Here is a 22,906-nt window from a genome sequence, read left to right on the forward strand (position 1 = left end):
CTTACCTGGAAAAGTCATATCAAACAAGCAATCGACAAAACGAAAGCAGCGATGAATAGACTCTATCCTCTGATAGGAAGAAGAAGCCACTTGTCGAAAGAGACAAAATTGAAGATAATCAAAGCCGTTGCTAGGCCTCAACTGACTTATGGATCAGTTGCCTGGGGTTTCGCGGCAAAGAGCCATATCAAAAGAATTCAGGCCACTGAAAACAAGCTGCTACGATGTGCAATAGGTGCACCTTGGTTTGTCAGGAATAGACAGATTTATAAGGACCTGAAATGGGAAACCATAACGAAATTCATGAACAGAAAAGCAGAGAAATTATTCGAAACAGCGAAAAACCATCCGAATCAAGAACTCAGGAGACTAGTGGACTACGACCCAGAGGAAGACAAAAGGAGAATGCGAATTTACCGAAGGAGACCAAGAGATCAATTAAAAAGGGATTAAAATAACAACAGAAACTTATTGAAAAATTCAATATTATTGTTTATCCAATAGAGGATAAACACATAAATCCCAGCACGATAGTGTGCGAGAAGAAAACCGACCAAGAAGATGAACGGTTTATAGGCAAATGCCCGGAACCAAAATTCAAGAAGCAGTTGAGGGTTTTTAGTGGGTCTCGAGCTCAGGAGAGTGAGAAACCCCACAATGTTCCCCCTCAGGAGAGGGTGGTTCGTCTGTCTTGCAGATTTTCCCCCTGCTACAAAAAAAAAATGTATTGAGAAAAAGTCATCAGTCAGACTACTGAAAATTCCGCGCTGCGTATAAATGCATGAGCGCGCTCATATATTTTTGCTTTGACTGACGGTCTTTCCCCCGCCCTGACTCGCAGCTGACGGTCATTTTTATATTTCCATATATGTAAGAAATGATATGTAGGTGTTTTCAGTTTGGATGAAACCACTTAATTCTCATATTTTTTCACTCGCACGACTGACGTATTTTCCACCCTGTGCTGAACGGCTGAACTCACTATTTTGTTTCTAATTAACATCAATATTACACATACAAAATTTTAGATATTAGGTATATTAAGGCCCGGTTGTTCAGTTCAGGATTAAGCCGAGATTTAAGTAAATCCTAGATTAGCCTGACAGAACTGAACTGAAACGTCAAAATTAATCTAGGAACAACTTTAATCCCGAACTGAACAACTGGGCCTAAGGATAAGTTCGTCTTCAACAAAACACACTTTGCGAAACAATCCGTATATTATTTCAATCAATTACGGCCTGTTTCATAATCAAACCTGATTATTCAATTATAAAGCTTCCTTTAACCCTACTAAAAATGACAGTAAAGGAAGCTTTAAGCTTAAAGTGATTTTAAATTTGATTATAAAACTGGACGTTAGACGGAGGTCGATCTATACTCTCAATGAATAAATATCAAATCAGAACTAACTAAAAAGGAGAGATCTTATTCCTAAAAGATGCTTATGAGCTTTTGTACAGTGCATCCCATTTCGGGTGAGACAACCAGGTTTCTCGCTTGTTATTTGAGATAGATCTTTATTGCGGTTTTCACATTCCTTCATGTAACCTCGAATAAAGACTAAAAGTGACCTACTTCCATGTGCAATAGCACCCCATAACATAACACCTACTGTCCGGTGTACAGTGCATCCCATTTTGGGTGAGACAGCCAGGTTTCTGGCGTGCTATTCAAGATAGAGCCTTGCGGTTTTTACGTTCCTGTCCTACATTTTTGTGAAACTCAAGTTGTCCTAAACAGATTTTTCATAATTGTTTCTGTTTATGAGATACAGGGCGATTATGGAAATTGATGCTTTTCCGACCCTTCGCTTATCTCCGAAATTATTAGAAATAATGCTGAGCTAAGAACTGCATCTGATACAGAATTTTGTGTAAAATCCAGGGGCGTACTCAATATTTTTTTTCGGGGTATAATTTCGAAGATACGACACAAACCTATATTTTTTTCAATGGAACACCCTGTATTTTATTACTTCGTTGAATTCGTTATTTTTTTCCCTTCAAAATGATGTATAATATTATATACTATGCTGTTCAGAAATGCTAAAAAACACTAAAACATCGCATAATGATGATTTTTTGTTAGTGGGCCATGAATTTCCCAAATTTCAAGAAAAAAAATATTACTTTTGATTATTAAAAGTAATAGGTCATGGATGATGAAATAGTTATTTGTGCAACCAGTTGGGAAAAGCATTATTTTTCGTAATTAGCGTATTTCTGCTCATCTCATCTTCTCATCTCGCTTCGCTCGTTGCGCAAAAGATGGTGAAATTCGAAAAATAGTTTTTTCCAATGTGTTTCACACAATTTTTTCTAATTTTGAATAGAGGTTACTATGAATTCAAAACCAAAAACGTCTTCAAGATATTATGCAATGGTGAAAATTTGTATCAATGATAAATATTTTATTGGGTATTTCATCTGTATCTAATTTGTATTATGATTTCATCTAGGTACCTACCTACGTTTTGTTTTTCGTGTTACTGATGAGTGTATTATCTTTGTTCGCTTACTATCCTATAAGTAATAACACGAAAATTATCCAAATGATTTATCTTTTAGTCTCGGTGCACACGGGCGATTTGTCTCGGCGCGCTCGCCACGATTTAGCGGACCAAGGATTTCAATGGTACGATTCACACGTGAACAACTCTGCTGCGTGTGAATCGTACCATTGGAATCCTTGGTCCGCTGAATCGCGACAAGAAATTCTCGCAGCGATCTCGCTGAGAAAAATCGCCCGTGTGCACCGAGACTTATATGGGAAATCCATGGCCCACTAACAAAAATCATCTTTTTGTGATGTTTTAGTGTTTTTTAGCATTTCTGAACATCCTACATATATAATATTATGCATTATTTTGAAGGGAAAAAAATAACGAATTCAACGAAGTCATAAAATACAGAGTGTTCCATTGAAAAAAATAAACGTTTGTGTCGTATCTTCAAAATTATACCTCGGAAAAAAATATTGAGATCGCCCCTGGATTCTACGCAGAATTCTCTATCAGGCGTAATTTTTAGCTCAGCAATATTTCTAATAACTTCGGAGATAAAGGCAGGGTCCGAAAAGTATCAATTTCCAAAATCGCCCTGTATCTCATAAACGGAAACAGTTATGCAAAATCTGATTAGGACAACTTGAGTTTCACATAAAGTAGGACAGGAACGTAAAAACCGCAAGGCTCTATCTTAAATAACAAGCTTAAAACCTGGCTGTCTCACCCAAAATGGGATGCACTGTACCGGAGGCAAAATTGGTCATACCTGAACTACAACTTTTTCAACTCAACGAGATAGAGGAAAATGCATGACACATTACAGTCGTCTTTTTTCGAGAAAGTAATAATGCCATCAACTGCATTCCTCTATCTTCTTCTGTTTTCGAGTTATAGGTCAAAATTAAAACTTAAACTTGGGTCATTACCTCCGTTTCTGTTTATGCTAGGGTGTTGAAATGAAAACATTATACAGACACTTTTTTATATCAATCCAGTGGCGCACTATGATTTTTTCCAATAGGTATATTTGCTGAGCTATAAAATCAAGATGTGTTTTTTCTTATGAAAGCAGTAGTTTGAAATGACTCAGAAAGACTGAAAGCGATGTATGATATATTCCTGAAACGGTAAAAAAAAATGACGATGCTTTCTACGTCATTACTGTTTTCATACGAAAAACACAACTATATTGTAGCTCAGCAAATAAACCTGTTGGAAGAAATCATAGTACGCCACTGGATTGCTATCGAAAAGTATCTCAACAATGTTTTCATTTCAACATCTTATCACAAACAGAAACGGAGATAATGACCAAAGGAGAAATCGACCAAATTTAAATTTTGGCCTGTAACTCAAAAACAAAAGAAGATAGAGGAATGCAGTTGATGGCATTATTAGTTTCTAGAAAAAAGACGACCTGAATAGCACATTCATTTTCCTCTATCTGGTTGGGTTAAAAAGTTGTAGTTCAGGTATCACCCACCATGCCCACCATGTACAGTATGTAGTTTCCAATAGCAAAGCATATGGTTCACACAGTCGAACACTGCTTGGATTTGTCATTCTGCACTTTGACCGCCAGCCCTAATATCGTAGAGCAAACCAATCGCATTTGACATATTTATTGTCGTCGAGAATTCTGAACATGTAAGGGATTTGGTTTTGCTTCACGCAGACGATTTTATCTGAACAAAAAATTTCAGCCGGGATAAAATCACTTCAATTTTTTTTTCCAAGTTCCGCTGCCTCCCACGCTCGGAACCACCGATGTTATTGAAGCTGACGGTCGGTTTCGTCAATTGAAGTGCGACTACAAGCTAATACAGTAGTATTAAATTCAGCCGGAATAAAATTCCTTGAAAAAAAAGCCTCTGCCTTCCGGACTAATCTTTAAACGTCGAAATAGAATAAAAATCAATAACTATAGCGTAACCCCCCTTCGATAGCGGCCGGGGAGAATTACAAGGGTGTATTGCCATAGGCGATTGATAAAAGGGCGTTGCGTGATCTATTACCAAGATAAAACATATAAATTGAAAATAATGAACACACGGCAGAAATCAAATTGGCTCAAAAAAGCGTGTCGTGATCACGACATATGGTGCAAAAATTATTTTTCGCCCTCTGAAGATATATGAATACAAATATGTAGCAAAGCATACAACACCATTTATCCTCAAAATAAAACCATGGAATATGAGGTATGTTGTTCGTTTCATTTTCTCCCGATCAGAATTTCTAAGATATGACTAAATTTTACTGACCTCTGGGCACAACCTTCTATGACTGTAAGCACCTGTAGGATTAGGATACCGCCTATAGCTCCTGAGTGTCCTCAACACTTCAAACTAGAGATGGCGCCCGCAGGAGATAAACGGCAACAGATTAAGACAGGAGGTCGTCACAATTATCTACATCCGAGAATCATTTCAGATTAAATTATATTACTATATAATAATACTGTTACATTTACTCGTCTCATTTTTCAATCAGCCACTGACTATTCTCCTAATACTCGGCTGTACTATATTATGAAAACAGGTGTTTTCAAATTTTCAAGAAGAAATCAATAAATTTCATTGGTGGTTAGATAGGTATATGCTAATTTGAATAGAAAGATACATCTACTGGAAATACTATATTACCAAAAAATCATAAAACGACAAATATAATTATTTACAATTGCTATAACCCATAAAGTGAAAGTCCATTGGATCTGAATATTTTTAATATATGCTGGATTCTGATAGAAAAATGCTACAACCCCATCTGGAGAAACTAAAAGAACTGATACTCTCATCATTTCACCACCAGTTTCTAAAATTAATATTCTAGGTCCAAGTTTTTAGGTTTTTCAAAGACATGCTGAAATTCTTTCTTGGAATTAAAATCGCTAGGAACTTCGATAGGAATGATTCGGAGCATTGAGCATTTTTTTACCAGTAGGCATGGATTCGCATGATCGAAAGACTTTTACCTGCCGGGATATAAAAATATAATTTCATATCTTAAAAAAAACACTGGTAAAAGGAGCCTGAGTAATAAAGGTAATATTGTATATAAATAAAATGAATATTGCTCTTAAATGAACTAAAATATTATATGTTACGCTTGCGTAATGGTCACTGTTTTGAGTATATTCTCATCTGACAACAAAGGCCTTTTCTCTTCTTTCTTTAACAGCTTACCACCTTTTACTTTTCCTCTGTTAAGTACACCGTCGGGATCATCCATCATTCGTAATATCAAAACTTGGTCGGAGGATTCGATCGGCGCCACTGAAATATCCCTTACAGCTCTGAATTTACCGCAATTGTTCAAGTGTTCGTTTTCCAAACGGAAAAAGTTCCAGATGAACCTCCTGAAAACTTCTAGTGGAGCGGTTATGGATGTCATCAAATCAGAGCTTATCATTTTCGAATCTGTTAAGAAGAAGGCCGGCATCCATAGGAAACGCAAGACGAAATCTTCCACAATTGCAAAGTAATAGAAGTGCTGAAAATTGAAAATATAAACAAAATGAAAATTTTTTTTAATTTAGAAAGCAGTTCTATTTTTTATGAAGAACTGTAGCGATCGAAAGTGTCCAATTTCAACATTTTTTTTTTAAAGAGTGTCCCGGATAAGATGGGAAATTTTTTCATGGAAGGTAGACACCACATACAAGATCACAAAAAATCCCATATGTATTTATAGGTCCTTTCGTTTGCAAAGGAAGAGTAGCACTTTTCTACACTCGGTGTAATGTACACTCGATTTTAGTATTCGTTTGCTGATTGGATATACACCAGTGTAGAGGAGGTGCAGTGTATCTACACCTAGTCAAAAGGAGGTGTAATATTACTTCTGTGGTGTGAAATGTAAAATTTGATGTTAATGTCACGGACGTCACATTAATCTACTTCCAAATGGATACGATTACATTTAAAATTTGCGATAAGTTCATCACTTTACAAGAGGATGAAAAAGTAACAAATCTTCTGAGAAGCGTAACCATATATTAAATCAAATTATTAGTCTATGAGCGTGACATCATAACGTGTGTTTTTTTCATTCGTTTGCGCAACTACACTGGATATCAGCTGACTCAAAGTGCAGTGTAGATTATACTACACTAAGAAACAGACGAAAGGACCTTATGATTTCTAGATTCTTATACATAGGTTCTTATATCTCCTAACCCTCCAAAAATATTGTTGTAAAATATCGTCGATTTGCAGATATGCTTTCCGAAACGACAGTTCTATGAAGATATAACAAAATTGGTTATAGCCCTAATGCAATGTAATCGAAGATTAATGTTAATGTTAATTTGCTATTGTGTAACAATCAACAATGCTGTGCCTAAGGCAGTGAGTGAACTCTAAAAAACGTTTCAGATTTTAGAGCCTTTAAAGTTCACAGGCCTAAGGAAGGGTTACGTTAGATTGCAGGTGCCCACTAACTTCTGAGAATGTCACAGAAACTTCCTTCCCATGCATACAAATCCTGTGAAGAATCCAATCAATTGAATTTAAAGAAATTTCGATCGGCAGCAGTGCCTCATCGTTTGAAAAAAATAATAATTAATTTCCTAGTAAACTTATTGAAATCGGCTTGATCCGAAGTCAATATATTCGAAAAATATGGACCGGTAACTGATAATTTCAGTTGCTCAGGACAGCTCAGAAAGGAAAACTCCCAATTACTTTGGATGAAGTTAACCCGTCAACTATGGCGATCTATTTGACGTTCTTGTTTACAGGCATTTGACGTCGCTTTAATAGATACCATACTACAGTTAGTATATATTATTATAGTCACTGTATACCCTACTAGTATTAATTTAGTAGTGATGGTAAGGTTGGTAGGAAGGGTACTGGATGGATCAATCTGGATCCATCCAGTTATCAAAACATTGGAAGTGATCTCAGAAACTCACACTAAATTAGCGACAGGTTATTAATTCGTTAAAGTTATCGAACTCTTAACTAAATGATGGTCATTGAACGAGCTTGATTAAACTGAATAGTATAACTCACCACGGAAGAATAAACAATTTCTTCACGAAGAAAAGGATTATCCGTTTGTGACATGGTAGAAAGTAAACCCCAATCCATTTTTATGTCCCACATATAAGCATATGTTGAACTAATCATTTGTGATATAAACCATGCAGTCAGGAAAGGATTGAAAGATTCTTTGATGTATTCAGCTGAAACAGTCGAAAGAAGATGTAAAGATTCTATAAGAATTTAATTTTTTTCATATAACGACTGAGAACGCCAAAGAAATATAATAGTTTGGTAGGTATTTGTTTAATACAGAGATATTTTATATTTTCAACAACTCTGAAAACACTGACGCATTTCTTGAATTTTTGGTCGAAATTAAATTAGATTGTATGATATAAATAATGTAACCTTCTCGGGGTTGATAAAATTGTTCTCGTGGCTATTCAGAACACTGACTGTCCTCGAGTCCACCGTACCTATCTTTTTTATCGATACGCCCTGGGGCGAGAACTAGAGCTTTCGTGATATTCTCCATGTTTTCGACCTACGACAGGGGCGTGTTCAGCGGATTCGAACGTTACAATATCATTAAGTCAATTAAATTTTTTTCAATGTAGAATATACATTTTTCTTTGCGGAACAGTAATCGTGAAAAGCTTAAGATATTTTCTCTTTCGTTTTTTCCATAAAACGAATTTCTCTGGAGATATGAAGTTTATATGCTTGAGCAGATGGTCATGATGAAGGACTTCCAGTGGCGGCTCGTGGTCATGAGAGCTGAGGAGGCTTAAAGTTTTCGAGGAGTGTTGGACTAATTTTCAATGAAAATAGTTTGCAAAATATATTTTATCGTCCATCAAGAATCAAAGCGGAGGTGAGAGTTATTTCTTGCCAGGAAGGTTCGAGTTCTCCAAGAAGCCGTTACATTCAAACTGAAATCATAACAAACTACGCCCCTACCGCCGGAGATCAAGCGAATATAGTCGAAGACGATGGAGAACATGGCAGCTGTGCCTCCTCTGATACATTTTATGGGCGATCATGATAAGTAATTCAGCTGAACTCTCATTCGGCTAGTATGTGAGTCTAGAGAACGCGTGAGTTACATTATCAACGGAAGCAGAAGGCCCAATCCGCCCAATAGCCTCCGTCCGACTAGGCAGTCCTAGGAAATATTCACATTGATTGTATGATTGTTATGCTGGATTTTTATGAGCGGAGGACCCAAAAATGAACTACATCATTTTTATCTGAATATCTAGTTCTAGGTGTTCTGAAAATAAGGACATGCCCGAAATTAATGTATTTTAGCTCTAAGCTTTATGAGGAGGTTTAGCCTCCATTGCCTCCTCTGACGAGCCGCCCTAGAGGACTTAAAAGTAAATTCTCAGAGACTCATTTGTTTCTGTATGAGCATATTAAAAAGAAACAACATCCTAGCACAAACAGAAACGAAGATAATGACCAAAGTTGAAATCGCCGAAATTCAAATTTTGGACTATAACTCAAAAATAAGAGAAGATAGTGGAATGCAGTTGATGGCATTACTAGTTTCTCGAAAAAAGACGACATGAATGGCACATTCATTTTCCTCTATCTCGTTGGGTTAAAAAGTTGTAGTTCTGGTATCACAAATTTTGCCCACGCAGTACAATTGGGAGAGATGGGTACACCTAACTGTGGATAGGAGCAACTGAGGTGATTTTTTTGAACGTTTAATTCATCACTGGTAAAACTTGTCCATTTCTTCACAGCATCATAACTTTCCAGGATGCAGGGTGTATTTAAAGGTGAGGTTTGTTTTAACAGAAGGAAGGACTGGTTAAGTTAAAAAAATTTAAAAGAAATAAAATTTTCTCGGGATGTCTGAATTAACCATTCAATATTCTCAGTGATCCTAATTCAGTTCCTCTCCTAATGAGGCACTCTCTAAATTGTCATTTCAAGGGTGCCCACGCACATAAGCAATCTTTACCTATAGAGTAAATATTTTTTGACTCACTTGCATACATCGATTTCATGGTTGAAAACAATACAACAAAAAACGTTGTAGCATATTTTCCCGCATTAACCAAGTGGGGGAATGCTTCTTTAGAATCATAGTAACGTCTCAGACATTGAGCAAATCTGAACCATGCTGGCAAACAGTTTATTATGGGACGGATGAAAAAATTTCTCTCCATACACTCCGCAGTATCTGAAAATTTCCAATTATTCAAAAAGGGGAAGAACTTCGAATAAACGCAGGTTTTTACCTCCAGCTTCTAACCAGTTTCCATTAGTATAATAAAAACAAGTGAGAAATTGCAAATCTAGCAATGCGTTAACAAAACTATTCATTTGATCTGCCAGCCAGAAATCTGCGAAATTCACAGGAAAAAATGGTGCCCCAATTACTCTTCCCTGAAACATAAAACAATTATTCAAAATAGATTTCTTAATACTACATTCAAAGAGATCAAGATTTCATAAGCGATGAACTGAGGCTATATGGATCGGTTTGTCGACCACTCATTAAATTATTGACTTTTGACAGCAACTAGAGACAACATTTTACTTAAGAAACTCATTACTGAAAATTGTTCGTTTATATCTTCAAGAATAGTGCTACAACAAAAGTGGATTTAGATCAATGACGGCTCGTCAGGGTTGGGGGGGGGGCAGGGTTGGCCGAGAGACCCAAAAATAATCGAGAAATAAAAAATAATTATAATAACTTTATTCTTTAACACTCATTAATTCTGAATGATCAATTTCGATATTCAAATCTCGATTAATTCCCTCGTATAACATACTTTAATTCATTTCGATCATCATGATGCGCCGGTCGTCTCGAATTATTTGATTTCGTAGTTCTTTCAGTTTTTCTCACACTAATCACGCTGGGCCCGGCCAGCCGCACCAGACTAGCAAGCGCTTCAAGTTATAACACCTACGATACATGCAGTTATCACCAAGTTGAACTGTACAATACTTCGTGTATTACGTCGCTGCTTGATACACACAAGGTCAGCGAGCCCAAGGAAGGCCTTCCTCGCTATCGTTTGGCAGCAACGTTTTAGTTTTCGCAGTTTCTTATCGTCTATTCCGAGATATTATATAATTAAATGAATAGTTAATCATTAATATATTATGTTTATTTTAGGAAAGAGCGTACCGTTTTAAAATATTGTACTCAATAAAAACATAATATATTCCTAATTCCTATAGTTTCATTTGAATATTAAATGAATAGTTAAGTTTTGACTATGTATTATGTCCATTTCAGAAAAAGGGTATTCATACCGTTTAAGAGTAGTTTAGTGATTTTGTGACAATAAAAATATAACATTCGAAATTCCTAGTGAATTTGAGTGGTGATTTCAAATCTGCCTGAATACGCGGTATGATCGGCCAGCCGAATCTAGGATGTTAGAATCGCAGTCGATTAATTTCGTAAGTTTTGATAATCTGAGTGGATTCTGAATTTCTTGGATTGTTGAATAAATGGGGTAGTAGTAAATCGAAAGCAAATTTTCATCCTGTAGCAAGATGATGTGACAGTAGAAGGGGGAATATTGAAATAAAGAAAGGAAAAATATGTACATTATCTCTCAAAATTGTAGATATGTTTCAGTGATCTTGAAATTATGATTAGTATTGATGTTTTGTGTTGTAATAAATTTTTTATCGGTATTTACAGAATGACCCTGAAGAAGAATTTTCTGTCAATTAATAGTTTCTCAACCAATACCTCAACATTAAGATGCCGAAACATACGTTCATTAATTGAGTTTTAATTGTACCTACTTATTTTTGAGAAATATAATTGAAAATTTTTCTTCAACCCTTAGCCACAACACAACCCCATCCAACTTACTTTTCAATTGGAAGTATATCGGTTCATTGAAGAGCTCTCAAAAAAATGGAATCCTACCATAATCTTTGTTTTTCTAAATTGTATATATCATTAGAAACTCAAAAGTCTCTCGACAAAAAATATATATATTCAATTTGAAAGAAAACAAAGATTTTTGGTGGGATTCCGCATTTTCATTTTCGGTTATTGGTTGAAAAAATAGATATTCATTTTATTCCAGGCTTATTCCCCTGTATATCCTGCCTGGGTCTGGCCGATCCACATCTGAAAGGCGCAAGCCGTTACTGATTTAGATTATTTGGAGTGCAATTTTTGAGTGCCTGTTCACACGTGTGCAGTAAGCAAGAGTTTAGTCAGGTATTCAGTTAATTTTGACGGGTGTAAACGGCCAGTCAAGTGTTTGATACAGTATGTATGTTTCAATGGAAACGTTCTTGTCATAACGTGATTTTTCGAATCTTTTCTGCAGCTTTGCCGCCAATATTCAATTGGAATTTGGGTTGACGCAAACGAATTAGAATTAGGCTACCTCAAAATTCAATATTTGCTCAACTAAGCCTGAAAAATTAGGGAAAACAGGCGTTAGTCGTGTAGAACATTGAACATTGGGTAATATATCACGATCATTCACGAGTGATTACGATCCACTTGTTTCGAATGCAGCGACACCTCACCATCAATTTTAGAATTATGTTTCGTGTTTAGTGTACCATTCCAACAGATGGCACTGGATACAAGAGTGATATATCTATATTTTTAAGTTAATCTATGAGGGTTATTCTTTGAATCGTACAAATTTTTAACAGTAGATTCTTGAGGTAAAAAGAAACACTCTTTTCCTATACCATTTTTCCGATTCGGCCCTGATAAAAAGATATAGCCATTTTAAGTTTTCATAATCGTTGGCTTAATAAGAAAATTGCTTAACTCCATATCTGACAATTTTACAGGAGGAAATGACTGTATATTGGGAAGAAATCTGCATAAGTCATTGAATACGCAATCATTTGGTAATGATTCATTTGTTGTAGCAACAATGACTTTTTTAAATATTATCGGAGTAACGCCCATTTTCTTCGAGAAGTGGAGTCAGGAAATTTTCTTATTGAGGCGACGTAATGAGCTATGCCGCCCCTGGAGAAACAAAATTTTCTTCAAAATAATAAGCTAAATCTATGACACTACACATCTGTGGATCTTTTAAACAGGGAGAGATTCAGCCAAAGTACCCAATTTTCGGAATATCACAGATATTTTTCATTTTTGAATATCAAATAACTCGAAAACGGCGCATGGAACTAGGAAATATTCATTAGATAGCGTCTAATTTAATTTCAAGAGTTGGGTTATTTGAATTTTTTATTTTCATGGTACGTAATGGTCATAATGAGAAAACGGGAGGACGTGGGTGATATCCTGTGTTCGAAGAAGATTCATCAAATAAATGAAAAACTATATTCTGAAATTCATTTAATTGGATACAACCGTTTGTGAGATAGAACTGAAAATAACATTTTTTTATAGTTTTTCAACAGCCTGTATCTTTCAAACCGAGCCGATTCGAAAAAAACGGTATAGGAAAAAAGTGTTTCTTTTGATTTCAAGAATCTACTGTTAAAATATTTGTACGAGTCAAAGACTCGCACTGTATATCCCTCCTCTATCCCTAGAATGCTCCATGCGAATCTTCCATTGCTTGAAACAGTGCTGCGGACGTCTTTATTGTCAGATCCTTCAAGACGTTTGCAGTTTTCTCCTTGACAGCTTCAACTGACTAAAATCTGATGCAGATTTATGACACACATAAAAGTCACGCGGTGCAAGATTCGTTGAATAAGGAGGATGTGGGATGCTGCTCCTAGGCAGAAATCTCTTGAGAGACGACGCAGAATGAGCCAGCGCTTGTTTTCTTGGTGGGGAACACAAGATTCTTTTATTATTCTGGTCGTTTTTTCCCTACTGTTTCACGGACTCCGTCAGAAACTTGAAGGTTGTGATATTGCTTAATCTTTTCTCTTTCGGGAACCCAGTAAAGGCGCTAAATTTTATTATTATCAATTACGATTGATTCGTATTTTTACTTGCTCATTCGAGCTTTTTTGGCGCTCGGTGAATTTGGGCTCTACATGGATTGGCGCTTCTTTTCGGGATCATAAGTAAAAAATGATGATGATGATGATACGTCACATGATATGATCCTGTGCAAAGATTATATTATAATCTTCGATCCTGTGCAATAAGGTTGAGTCATTTTCAATGGCATTCAAAGTGTCAGTACGAATACTTTTGCGATCCTCTATAGTTGTTCCAAGGTAAGAATTTTAGACACCATTTTGGCACACACTTCTTGACCTCAGAAATTATCATGTAAGATTCAACTCTGAAACTGAAGTTTCAGCAATCGTAGAAATACGCTTAAATGGAATGAGATTAGCGATATTTTCGATGTTGTCATCTGTTTTTGACGTGGAAGGCCAACCAGGGCATAAATCATCTAGAACGTCTTCTCGTCCATCTTGAAAACGCTGGAACCACTCAAACACATCTAAGCGCAATAAAAATTCATCGCCATATACTACGTTAAAATTATGAGTTTCAGTCAAGGTTTTCCCAAGTTTAATGTGAAACTATTTGTTGCTCAAGTGCAACAATCACAATTTTCCGTGAAAACGAAACTCCCATGCAAATGTCTGCTATAGCTGGATTTATTTGTTTACAAAAAGTAAAGTGAGCAGCATTTCATTAGAAAGAAAAGACTTCGGAAACTGGTGCATGCATACTTCCTCTGTAGCAGCGACTCATTATTTTCCAGCCAGACCTCTTATAATGTAGTAACATTATTTGAATTTTTCTTATGCAATATACAATTCGATTCACTAAGAGTATTATTTTCCACCGGTATTGCGACCCGCTTGGTTTTAACGCTCCTTTGTAGCTTTAGCGCGATCAAATTAAGACTCCACTCCTCCGAATATACCCTGTTTCAGTCCAATACTGGATTATTTATTCATTATAATTCTTGCACTGTTCTACATAGACATAGAGACATGGACTGAGCAATGCCAGTATGAAATTGGCTATTTTATAGAAATAGAGAAATGAACGTCGGGCCATTACCTGTCTCTTTTCTGTTCACATAGAGGTGAGTGCGGTCCAATCAAAACTCTAGAAAAAGACATCTAGCGTGACCGATGTTCAGTTTCTCTCTGTCACCTTTTTTGACCGTATTTTATGCATAGATAGAAAGGGAAGGCGCAGACCATGTCTCTTTGGCTATGCTGTTCTACTAGACTTGAATTATTATCGTAACCGTCCACCCAATTTTTCATATTGGTATATGATCATTCAGGATAAACTTGGCGACACTAGCCTTCTGATATGAAGAGATCACATGAACTTATAGTGACTTACAGATTGAGGAATTTCATTCGACGTCATCCTCGAAATCTTGACCTACGTAATGAAACAACAACAAATTCGCAACACAAACCGATAGACACAAAAGGCGATTTCGAATGATATTGGTTCTTGGCTGGTTCATAGCTTGGTTCGTCATATTTGGACCAACCGCATTCGAATGACAAATTGATGACGTCATTAATCGTCTGGTTCGTAGTTGGTTAACCGAAACTTGAACCGTACTCTCGAGCACGGTCCGCTGTCTGGTTATTAGTTCTGTCTCCTTCTATCCTCCGATTCTGCATTACTATATACTACATTACATATATTTTGTTTGGGTTTTGTTCACATTTTTAGGCGGTTTTAGTTTTTGAGTTAATATTTTTGAAAATGGCCGAATCTCTCAGTGCAGTGGGCTTTGAAGTGAATGGAAAAATCATTTATTTTATTGGCACTGGCACTCATTAAAAATATTTTTTCAATATTCGATGAATCAGAATCACCCAATTCATCCACTAATATGATGGCTGGAACTGCTTTGCGTTTAAGCATTTTATGAATATCTATTTGATACAAAAACAAATACTTGTAAACAAGTGAAATAACATTTCAGCTGACAACCGTTTAACCAACCGTTTCGTTCACGAAGAATTCGAATGGGACGGAACCAACCGAGGGAACGACGTCATCGTCTATGAACCGACCGGTTAACCATTAACCAACCAAAAAAGCCATTCGAAATCGCCTTAAGCTTTTCATTCTTGCATGTTTTATATGAAACGACAGCAATAATAGATCCTTTCGTTTGCATAAAAAGTGTAGCACTTTTCTACACTCGATTTTAGTATTCGTTTGCTGATTGAATTTACACCAGTGTAGAGGAGGTGTAGTTTATCTACATCTCCTTTTGACTATTTGTGGATAAACTACACTTCCTCTACACTGGTGTAAATCAAATCGAGTGTAGGAAAGTGCTACACTTTTTATGCAAACGAAAGGACCTTATGATAATGAGAATGGTTTTCGGGGGACAGGAATGAGCATAGGATATATCCTGATAACTGGAAGATACGTGACTATGATTGCAAAGACTTAGAAGGAATAAAATTTTGTAGGAGAAGCAATCCTTACTTATGAGCAAAATAGTAAATTATGTTTGTCAACAATTACTCAATCCATTACTTACAGTTATTCTCAATAACCAGAACCTGGCTTCATGTCTGAATACTTTCAAAGGATTTATCAAAAATAATATCATAATTATCGTCAGAGCTAAAGGATTAACATATGGAGGCATGCTAAGGCTAGCACTAAACAAGAAACTGAGAACGCTCAATGCCCATATGACCCCCAAAATGGCCGCCAATTCCATTAGATGTTGTTCAGATAAGTGGTTTCTTGGATCTAATTCAAAAATAAGTACATGGTTCACACCTGATGATCTCCATCCATAAATATTTACACCAATTAAAAATAAGAACTCTATAAACAAGAGTGGCCCTCGATAAAGGCGGAATGCAATTTTCAGGTTATCACTAATTCCAACATGGAAGGTCGCTGAAAGGTAAAAGTTTATTAGTAATTTCACTTGAGTTTTTCTGCATTATGATTTATAGCTGGAAAGCTCCTGAACCCTTCGAGTAACGGTCTTCCTACAAGGTTGGAAATTTGTACACTGTTTATAGCATGCTACGAGCAATAGTCATGACCTGGAAGGGGTCACCAGCCCCTTTATTTTTTGAATTGTAAAATTGTTTCTGTACGATTCAAAATTAAATAGGTTGTAGTTTATTTATTGTCAATCTTGAAAAAAAAAATTACAGGCGATTGCAATGAGCAAAAGTATGTGACAGGTTAATTGAAAGGGGCACAGTTGATGAGGTAAAATAAACTTATGCGTTCACGTAACTCCTCTTACTCGCACTTCCTTAGCAGCTTTTCCCTCGGCTGTCAAGGTCTTATGCTATTCAAAACAGCCTGTGATTTTACATATTTATTCTAAAACGTTTACTCAAAAACATATCCAAATTTCAACTACATGAGAAAGTTTATTTTACGTCATCAAGTGTGCCCCTTTTGATTCACCTGTCTCATACTTTTGCTCATTGTAATCGCCTGTCAATTTTCTTTTTCAAGATTTACAATAAATAAACTACATCCTATAAAATTTTTAAGCTAGCAGAAAGAAGTCTATATACTCCATTTATTTTACAATTTGAAAAATGAAGGGGCTGATGATGAGCAGGGCTAACGTCTGCCAGGCATTGAACTTTCTTCAGTTCAATGCTGCCAGGTCATGGCTATTGCCCTTAGCATGCTATAAATCATAGCTGTATTCATGTTCGGCTTTCGGACAGTCCGAGAATGGTTCTAGAACTGCGCAGAGGATTTAATACTAGGGCGCAATTATTTTGCGCAGTTCTAGAACAATTCTCGGACCGTCCGAAAGTCGAACCCGAATACAGCCCATGTGTACAAATTTTCAACTTTAAAGGAAGACAGTTACTCGGGCTGGTTCACTAACTCTTTGACTAATATTTCATATCTATCGAGAGTAGAGCGGGTTCATTCAAATGGGAATATTTTATGAATACAGAATACAGGGTGTTGCACACAAAGTGTCCATTAGACTAGGAAACCGAATGGATTTTTTTCTGAAAATGTGGATCATAATGAATGACAATGAATGAATGATCTATTTAAGTAAAATATTTCGGTCTCGGCATAATATGTATCAAATCAACAGAGTATTTCTCTAAAATTTGAAGCATGTATATATTTCACTATATTAATTTTGATTTACCGGCCACCGTGGTAATTTCCTTGTTTGATTTATGTTTTCTCATTTTTGAGCTTGGTCATGAGTTGTATGTTTCCTTGACTTGATTATTCTTGTATGGTTTATTGTAATCAGAAATAATTAACTCTGTTTTTAATTAGTTATCGCTAACACCTTAGATAATCCCCAACTCTGAACCCGACTAATAGATACCTGGGTGGGCTGCTGTTTTTCCCTTTTTAAAAGAATAGCTGGCACCCCAGCTTTGATTCACTGAGGATAATTTTCATGAGGCGGGTGGCCTTTTTCTGGACTTTTTTTTATCAGTTTTTTCAGATGAGACGTATTGTAAATAGTATTGATTACCAAAAATTACCCGTTTTCGATCGATAGATATGTTCGTCTCACAAGTATATATAACATTATTAAGGTGAATTAAAATTATCCACGAAACATCCAAGGTTTTTCCTGAAGTAAGTAACTGACACAAAACACTCCACTCTCGATAAAGCCATATTTTTCAAAATTTGGATAAAGCTGAGAATAAAGGTGATAAAATATATTTTCAAATACCTGCCAACACAACAGCTATTAAGAGAACGATGAAAGATCCGGAAAAGAGTCCAACTTTGAACGTTGTCCACGGTGATTGTTGCTCTCCGAGGGGAGGTACTCTCAGACGTTTCATAGCTTTTTGTCTATCGCCACCTTCGAGTTCATTGGTAACTGTGGCTTCCGTGTCAGTTATAAGTTTATCGATATCTTTGTTTGTACATATGTGCGAAGTTTCCACGTGTTCTTCTCGCCACTTCGTGCCCAAGTCATTGTTCAAAAGCTAAAATGTCCAAGGAAAAATCTAAATGAAAAATTGCTAGAAATCATTTGGCTTAAAGTTGGTTGAAGCACTTCAAATAAACAGCTCTTCAAAAGTGTATTATTGATGTTTTCCGAAGATGAATATTTTCAGTATCATCTTAATATTTTAATAATAATCTATGAACTTATAACGTCCTCTGCTCCATGGTTGAATATCTTTTATCAAGTTTGCCCATTACGCAATTAAATATCGAATTTTCATTCATATAATCATATACCAAGACAAGTTTCACCCAATGGAGTTGCCAACAAAGTATGCCAGTAGAAGGCCGAAAGAGTTTATCTTTGATAAATAGTAAGAAGGCAGCATTTGCACTTGCAATAGTAAATCAAGGTCTTCGAGGTTCCATAGATATTTGAATTACCATGAGCACCGTCAGAAGACGTCTGCAATTTAGCATCAGGACAGAATTATTTCGGCATCGAAGACAAAACAAACTGCCCTCGACCGGACTTGGCTGAAGCCATCGAATCGTTTGAAAGCAATTATGCAGTATTTGGACACCCGCCCCAAGCAGTACCTTCAGTATAAAAAAATGTTCATCCCTATAGAGTTACTGAACTGAAAAACTACACCTTTCCAACTTCAAATTAAGACTAATCACATTCGAATTGAGATTAAACAAATTCAAAATGAGAATAAGCAACTTCAAAATGGTAAACACAATCGAATTGGGAATAGACACATTCAAAATGGGACTAAACAATTTCATATCGAGAAAACTCATTTTCAGTTTCATTTCATATTTCGAGAGAATTGTTCAGAAGTAAATAAGAATCCATATGGGGAAAAAAATTTATTTAACAACTCATTTTGAATTTGTTTAATCCCAATTTGAATGTGATTAGTCTCAATTTGAAGTTGAAAAGGTATAGAGCTCATGTATTCCTATCTTGGTTTGATGCTCTTTCCGGCCTGGCTAAATGAAATCATATTTTTCTCTAGTTAAGTTTCCAACTTGAATAATGAAAGTGACCTTATGCACTACCATAAGTAACGGTGATTTACGTGTCAACATGCATGGTCACAACTACAGGCATATAGAGATGCCTGTGGTCACAGCCTAGGAAAACTCAACAGCTAGCGAGAAGCAGCGGGCTCTGAAAAAAGGGTAATGCTCTATTCTAGCATATTGTGCGAGTGCGAGGTGATTAAACAAAATCGACTTGACTTGACGTCTTCCGCATGAATAAAAGCCATTATAATATACTCGTTTAAAAAATAATACACTATTCAGAATACGATTGGAACAACTAGGCATATAGTAACGTTTTAGTTGGAACAACGGCAAGCTTACCTTATCGTGTTTTTTCAGAATCTTTCTGAAACCTGTATGGTTGAGAGTTTGATAGTTCTGTAAAAGAATCAAACTTAGGTAGAATTCACTGAAGGCGAATTTGAGCTCTTGCAATTTTCTTGCAGATATCGGTTTTTTCACCGTGGATTCCCTTCTTTTCCTGTGGAGAACATCAGAGGTGGCGGCCTTCAATTCTGCCTGGAGCGTGGCGAATTTTCTTGTGGCCTCGGCCAGTTTTTCGGAATAAAAAGTATTGATTTTTTTCAACTCCTTATCACAGTAGAGGAAGAAATGTTCATCGAAGTTAGCGAAGTGTCTTGTTATGTATTCTTGCTCTACGCTTTCTTGCGATGGTGCGCCTTCTACCGCCATGTATAGTAGGGCTTTCATTTCCTGCAAAATAAAAAGGATAATAATTAGACTGAGAGAAATAGGAAACATAATACCCAGTTTTTATGAATTCACTAGAAGTATTTTTTCGAGAATTTTTTGTACATAAGTTTCTTAGAAAGAAAAAATAGGGGGAAGTGAGTAATCGATCAAAATTTTAGAAGAATCCAACAGTAGGGAAAAAGGAAAACATTCATTATGCGTCGGGGAATACTACTAGTATTCTACTAGTATTCTCTTGAACTATTTTATCCTAGGCATCTTGTACCTCATGTCACTAGAGTCTGTGGAGGATGGGGTAGACAGAGTAATCTTCTTTCCATAATGTCCCTGACGTGGTCTATGGGTAGAATATCGGGAGATCTAGACGGTCAAGTTAACAAATCGATTCGATAGTCTTCTAAATTCTAGCTAAATGACCAAATGTCAAAACTGATTTCAACCAACTAAAACAATATGAGACACTGTAAGCTGAGATGCGCAGTTGGGGGGTCCTGCGTTGGAAACCTCTGGAAGAGGTTTCTAGATATTCTTAACACCAGAATGTTCGATACTAACATTGGTCGCATTCAGCGGACGGAGCGCAAAACGCTTCTGCTACCCATCGGTAGCGGTAGCGGTCGGGAACATGTTGAACGTTCGCTGGCAAGCCGAGATAGGATAAGGCAGTCCAACGAGCTGTCACTATCAGCTGATTAATTGAGAAGTCTGTAAGAAAAGACGTAAACAAACGGATTTTTCAAGTTTCGTTAACCTTGTGCTGGTTAAGTCAGTTTTTTTTTGTGAAAAACATAACCTAGAATTCTGACGAATTACTTTGTTGCTCTAGTATATTTCCTATAACTTATTTAACATCCTTCTTTATTACCTTCCATCAATTTTCATTTCATTTTCCTCAACAAACTCAAGCTCGTGCATCTTCCACACTAAATAACAACTACCTACTCAGTTCAAGTCCAACTTTCGCTCCTTTCCGCTACCGCTACCTAGCACAAATCAAATCCGCTCCCAAAAGTGGCGTCCGCTCCAGAACGTGTTGAGAATGTAGCGCATATGTCACCGAACGTTTACGCTAGCGTTTGGTAACAGTTGCGCAACTGTTACCAAACGTTAGCGGAAACGTTCGGGGACATATGCGCTATATTCTCAACACGTTCTGGAGCGGAAGCCCCTTTTGTGAGCGGATTTGATTTGTGCTAGCTAGTGGTAGCGGACTTGAACTGAGTAGTTGTTATTTAGTGTGGAAGATGTACGAGTTTGAGTTTGTTGAAGAAAATGAAATGGAAATTGATGGTAAGAAATATAGAAGGTAGTTCAAGAAGTTATAGGAAATATACTAGAGCAACAAAGTAAGTCGTCAAAATTCTAGGTTATGTTCTTCAAAAAAAAAAACTGACTTAACCAGCACAAGGTTAACGAAACTTAAAAAATCTGTTTGTTTACGTCTTTCCTACAGACTTCTCAACCAATCAGCTGATCGTGACAGCTCGTTGGACTGCCTTATCCTATCTCGGCTTGTCAGTGAACGTTCAACATGTTCCCGACCGCTACAGCTACCGATGGGTAGCAGAAGCGCTTTGCGCTCCATCTGCTTAATGCGACCATTGCTCTACGGAACCCTTCCAAACCTTGGATGAACAGCATCCGCAATATGATCCATAAAAAAAAGGCAGTGTGGCAGGGATTTTTGAGAAGAAGAAGCGAGAGGGATTGTAAAATTCAAGAACGACAAGAAGAAAATATTCAAATTGGTTCATTCTACCGTGAATTTTAAGGTAACAGTGAACAGAATGTAGAAATATGTATTCGTGAGATGAAGAGTCTGCTAAACTGCTTGCTGAGTAATTCTCCATTGCATATTCTGCGGAACCTGACGATGCCTTACCAGGAGGTGGCTTTCCAAAAAGTGCATACATTGTGTTATCTGCGATTGTGTTCATCCAGGATTTGGTTGAAAAATACCTTTCTGTCCAGATCCTGTTCAGCAAGACCATGCAAAGCGAATGGATCATTTCCTCGATTTTCGAAAAGGAGGATAAAATGTGAGGTAGAAGACATTATCAGGTGGGGACATAAACGCAGACGAGCCTGGAATTATCGCTAATGGCTGGAGGAAGGCTATCAAAAATCGCTAGAAATCGTATATCACCAACACGACGCCTATTCGGAAAACCTCCAAAGACATGGATTGACTCCTGGTCTTCAATATCTGAGAAGAAGTTGAAATACACTGGCCTAAAAACTACAATATGTGGAAGAAGAAAAAGGAATAAATAACAAGTGAAGAGCGAAGCTAAGCCGATTTCCGCTTTAATGTTAATAGCCATCTCCGATGAACCCACCATGATCGAACGTTTATCGTATCTTCGACTCAAGCCCGTAACTACCTTTTGTCGACGTTTCATACTGAATGCTCGTGGTTCTTTTTCGGCATCACCACCGAATTATACGGTACATGGGGTCATTCACTGTTTGAAAATAATCCATCAAAAACGAAAAAACTACAATATCTTTCAATAATTCAAACAGTTTCATTCTTCATATGGCTTTTTCAATATATTTTATATGAAAAAAAAAAGTTTCACATAAATTGTATTCATTCTTCAATGGAAAAAATCAATATGGCTGTGATAAGAAAAAAAAGTTGAAAGTTGTATATTGAAGTATAGGCGATAACATTGAAGAATTCCGCATGGGAATCGTTCGTAAAATGAAGAAGCTATAATCAATTTTAGAATATTATATATTTCCGATTCTCCATTATGAATCTAGAACAGAAGAAGATATTGAGTTATGCGAGTG

General features: G+C 36.6%; 1 protein-coding gene across 1 annotated transcript in view; it reads right to left on the bottom strand.

Annotated features, from left to right (window-relative positions):
* Nucleotides 1–5,134: 5,134 nt before the first annotated feature.
* LOC123311682 (xenotropic and polytropic retrovirus receptor 1-like) overlaps nucleotides 5,135–22,906 on the bottom strand; it is a 30,534-nt gene continuing 12,762 nt past the window's right edge. Inside the window, exons 2-8 of the mRNA XM_044895754.1 lie at nucleotides 19,715–20,107; nucleotides 18,114–18,375; nucleotides 15,948–16,318; nucleotides 9,759–9,906; nucleotides 9,506–9,700; nucleotides 7,531–7,703; nucleotides 5,135–6,004 (exon numbers count right to left, since the gene is read on the bottom strand). Of these exons, the coding sequence (XP_044751689.1) occupies nucleotides 5,615–6,004; nucleotides 7,531–7,703; nucleotides 9,506–9,700; nucleotides 9,759–9,906; nucleotides 15,948–16,318; nucleotides 18,114–18,375; nucleotides 19,715–20,107 (1,932 nt within the window). The 3' untranslated portion in view covers nucleotides 5,135–5,614. The remainder of the gene's footprint in view (nucleotides 6,005–7,530; nucleotides 7,704–9,505; nucleotides 9,701–9,758; nucleotides 9,907–15,947; nucleotides 16,319–18,113; nucleotides 18,376–19,714; nucleotides 20,108–22,906) is intronic.

Source organism: Coccinella septempunctata, chromosome 1, assembly GCF_907165205.1.
Source record: "Coccinella septempunctata chromosome 1, icCocSept1.1, whole genome shotgun sequence".
NCBI classification, from domain to species: domain Eukaryota; kingdom Metazoa; phylum Arthropoda; class Insecta; order Coleoptera; family Coccinellidae; genus Coccinella; species Coccinella septempunctata.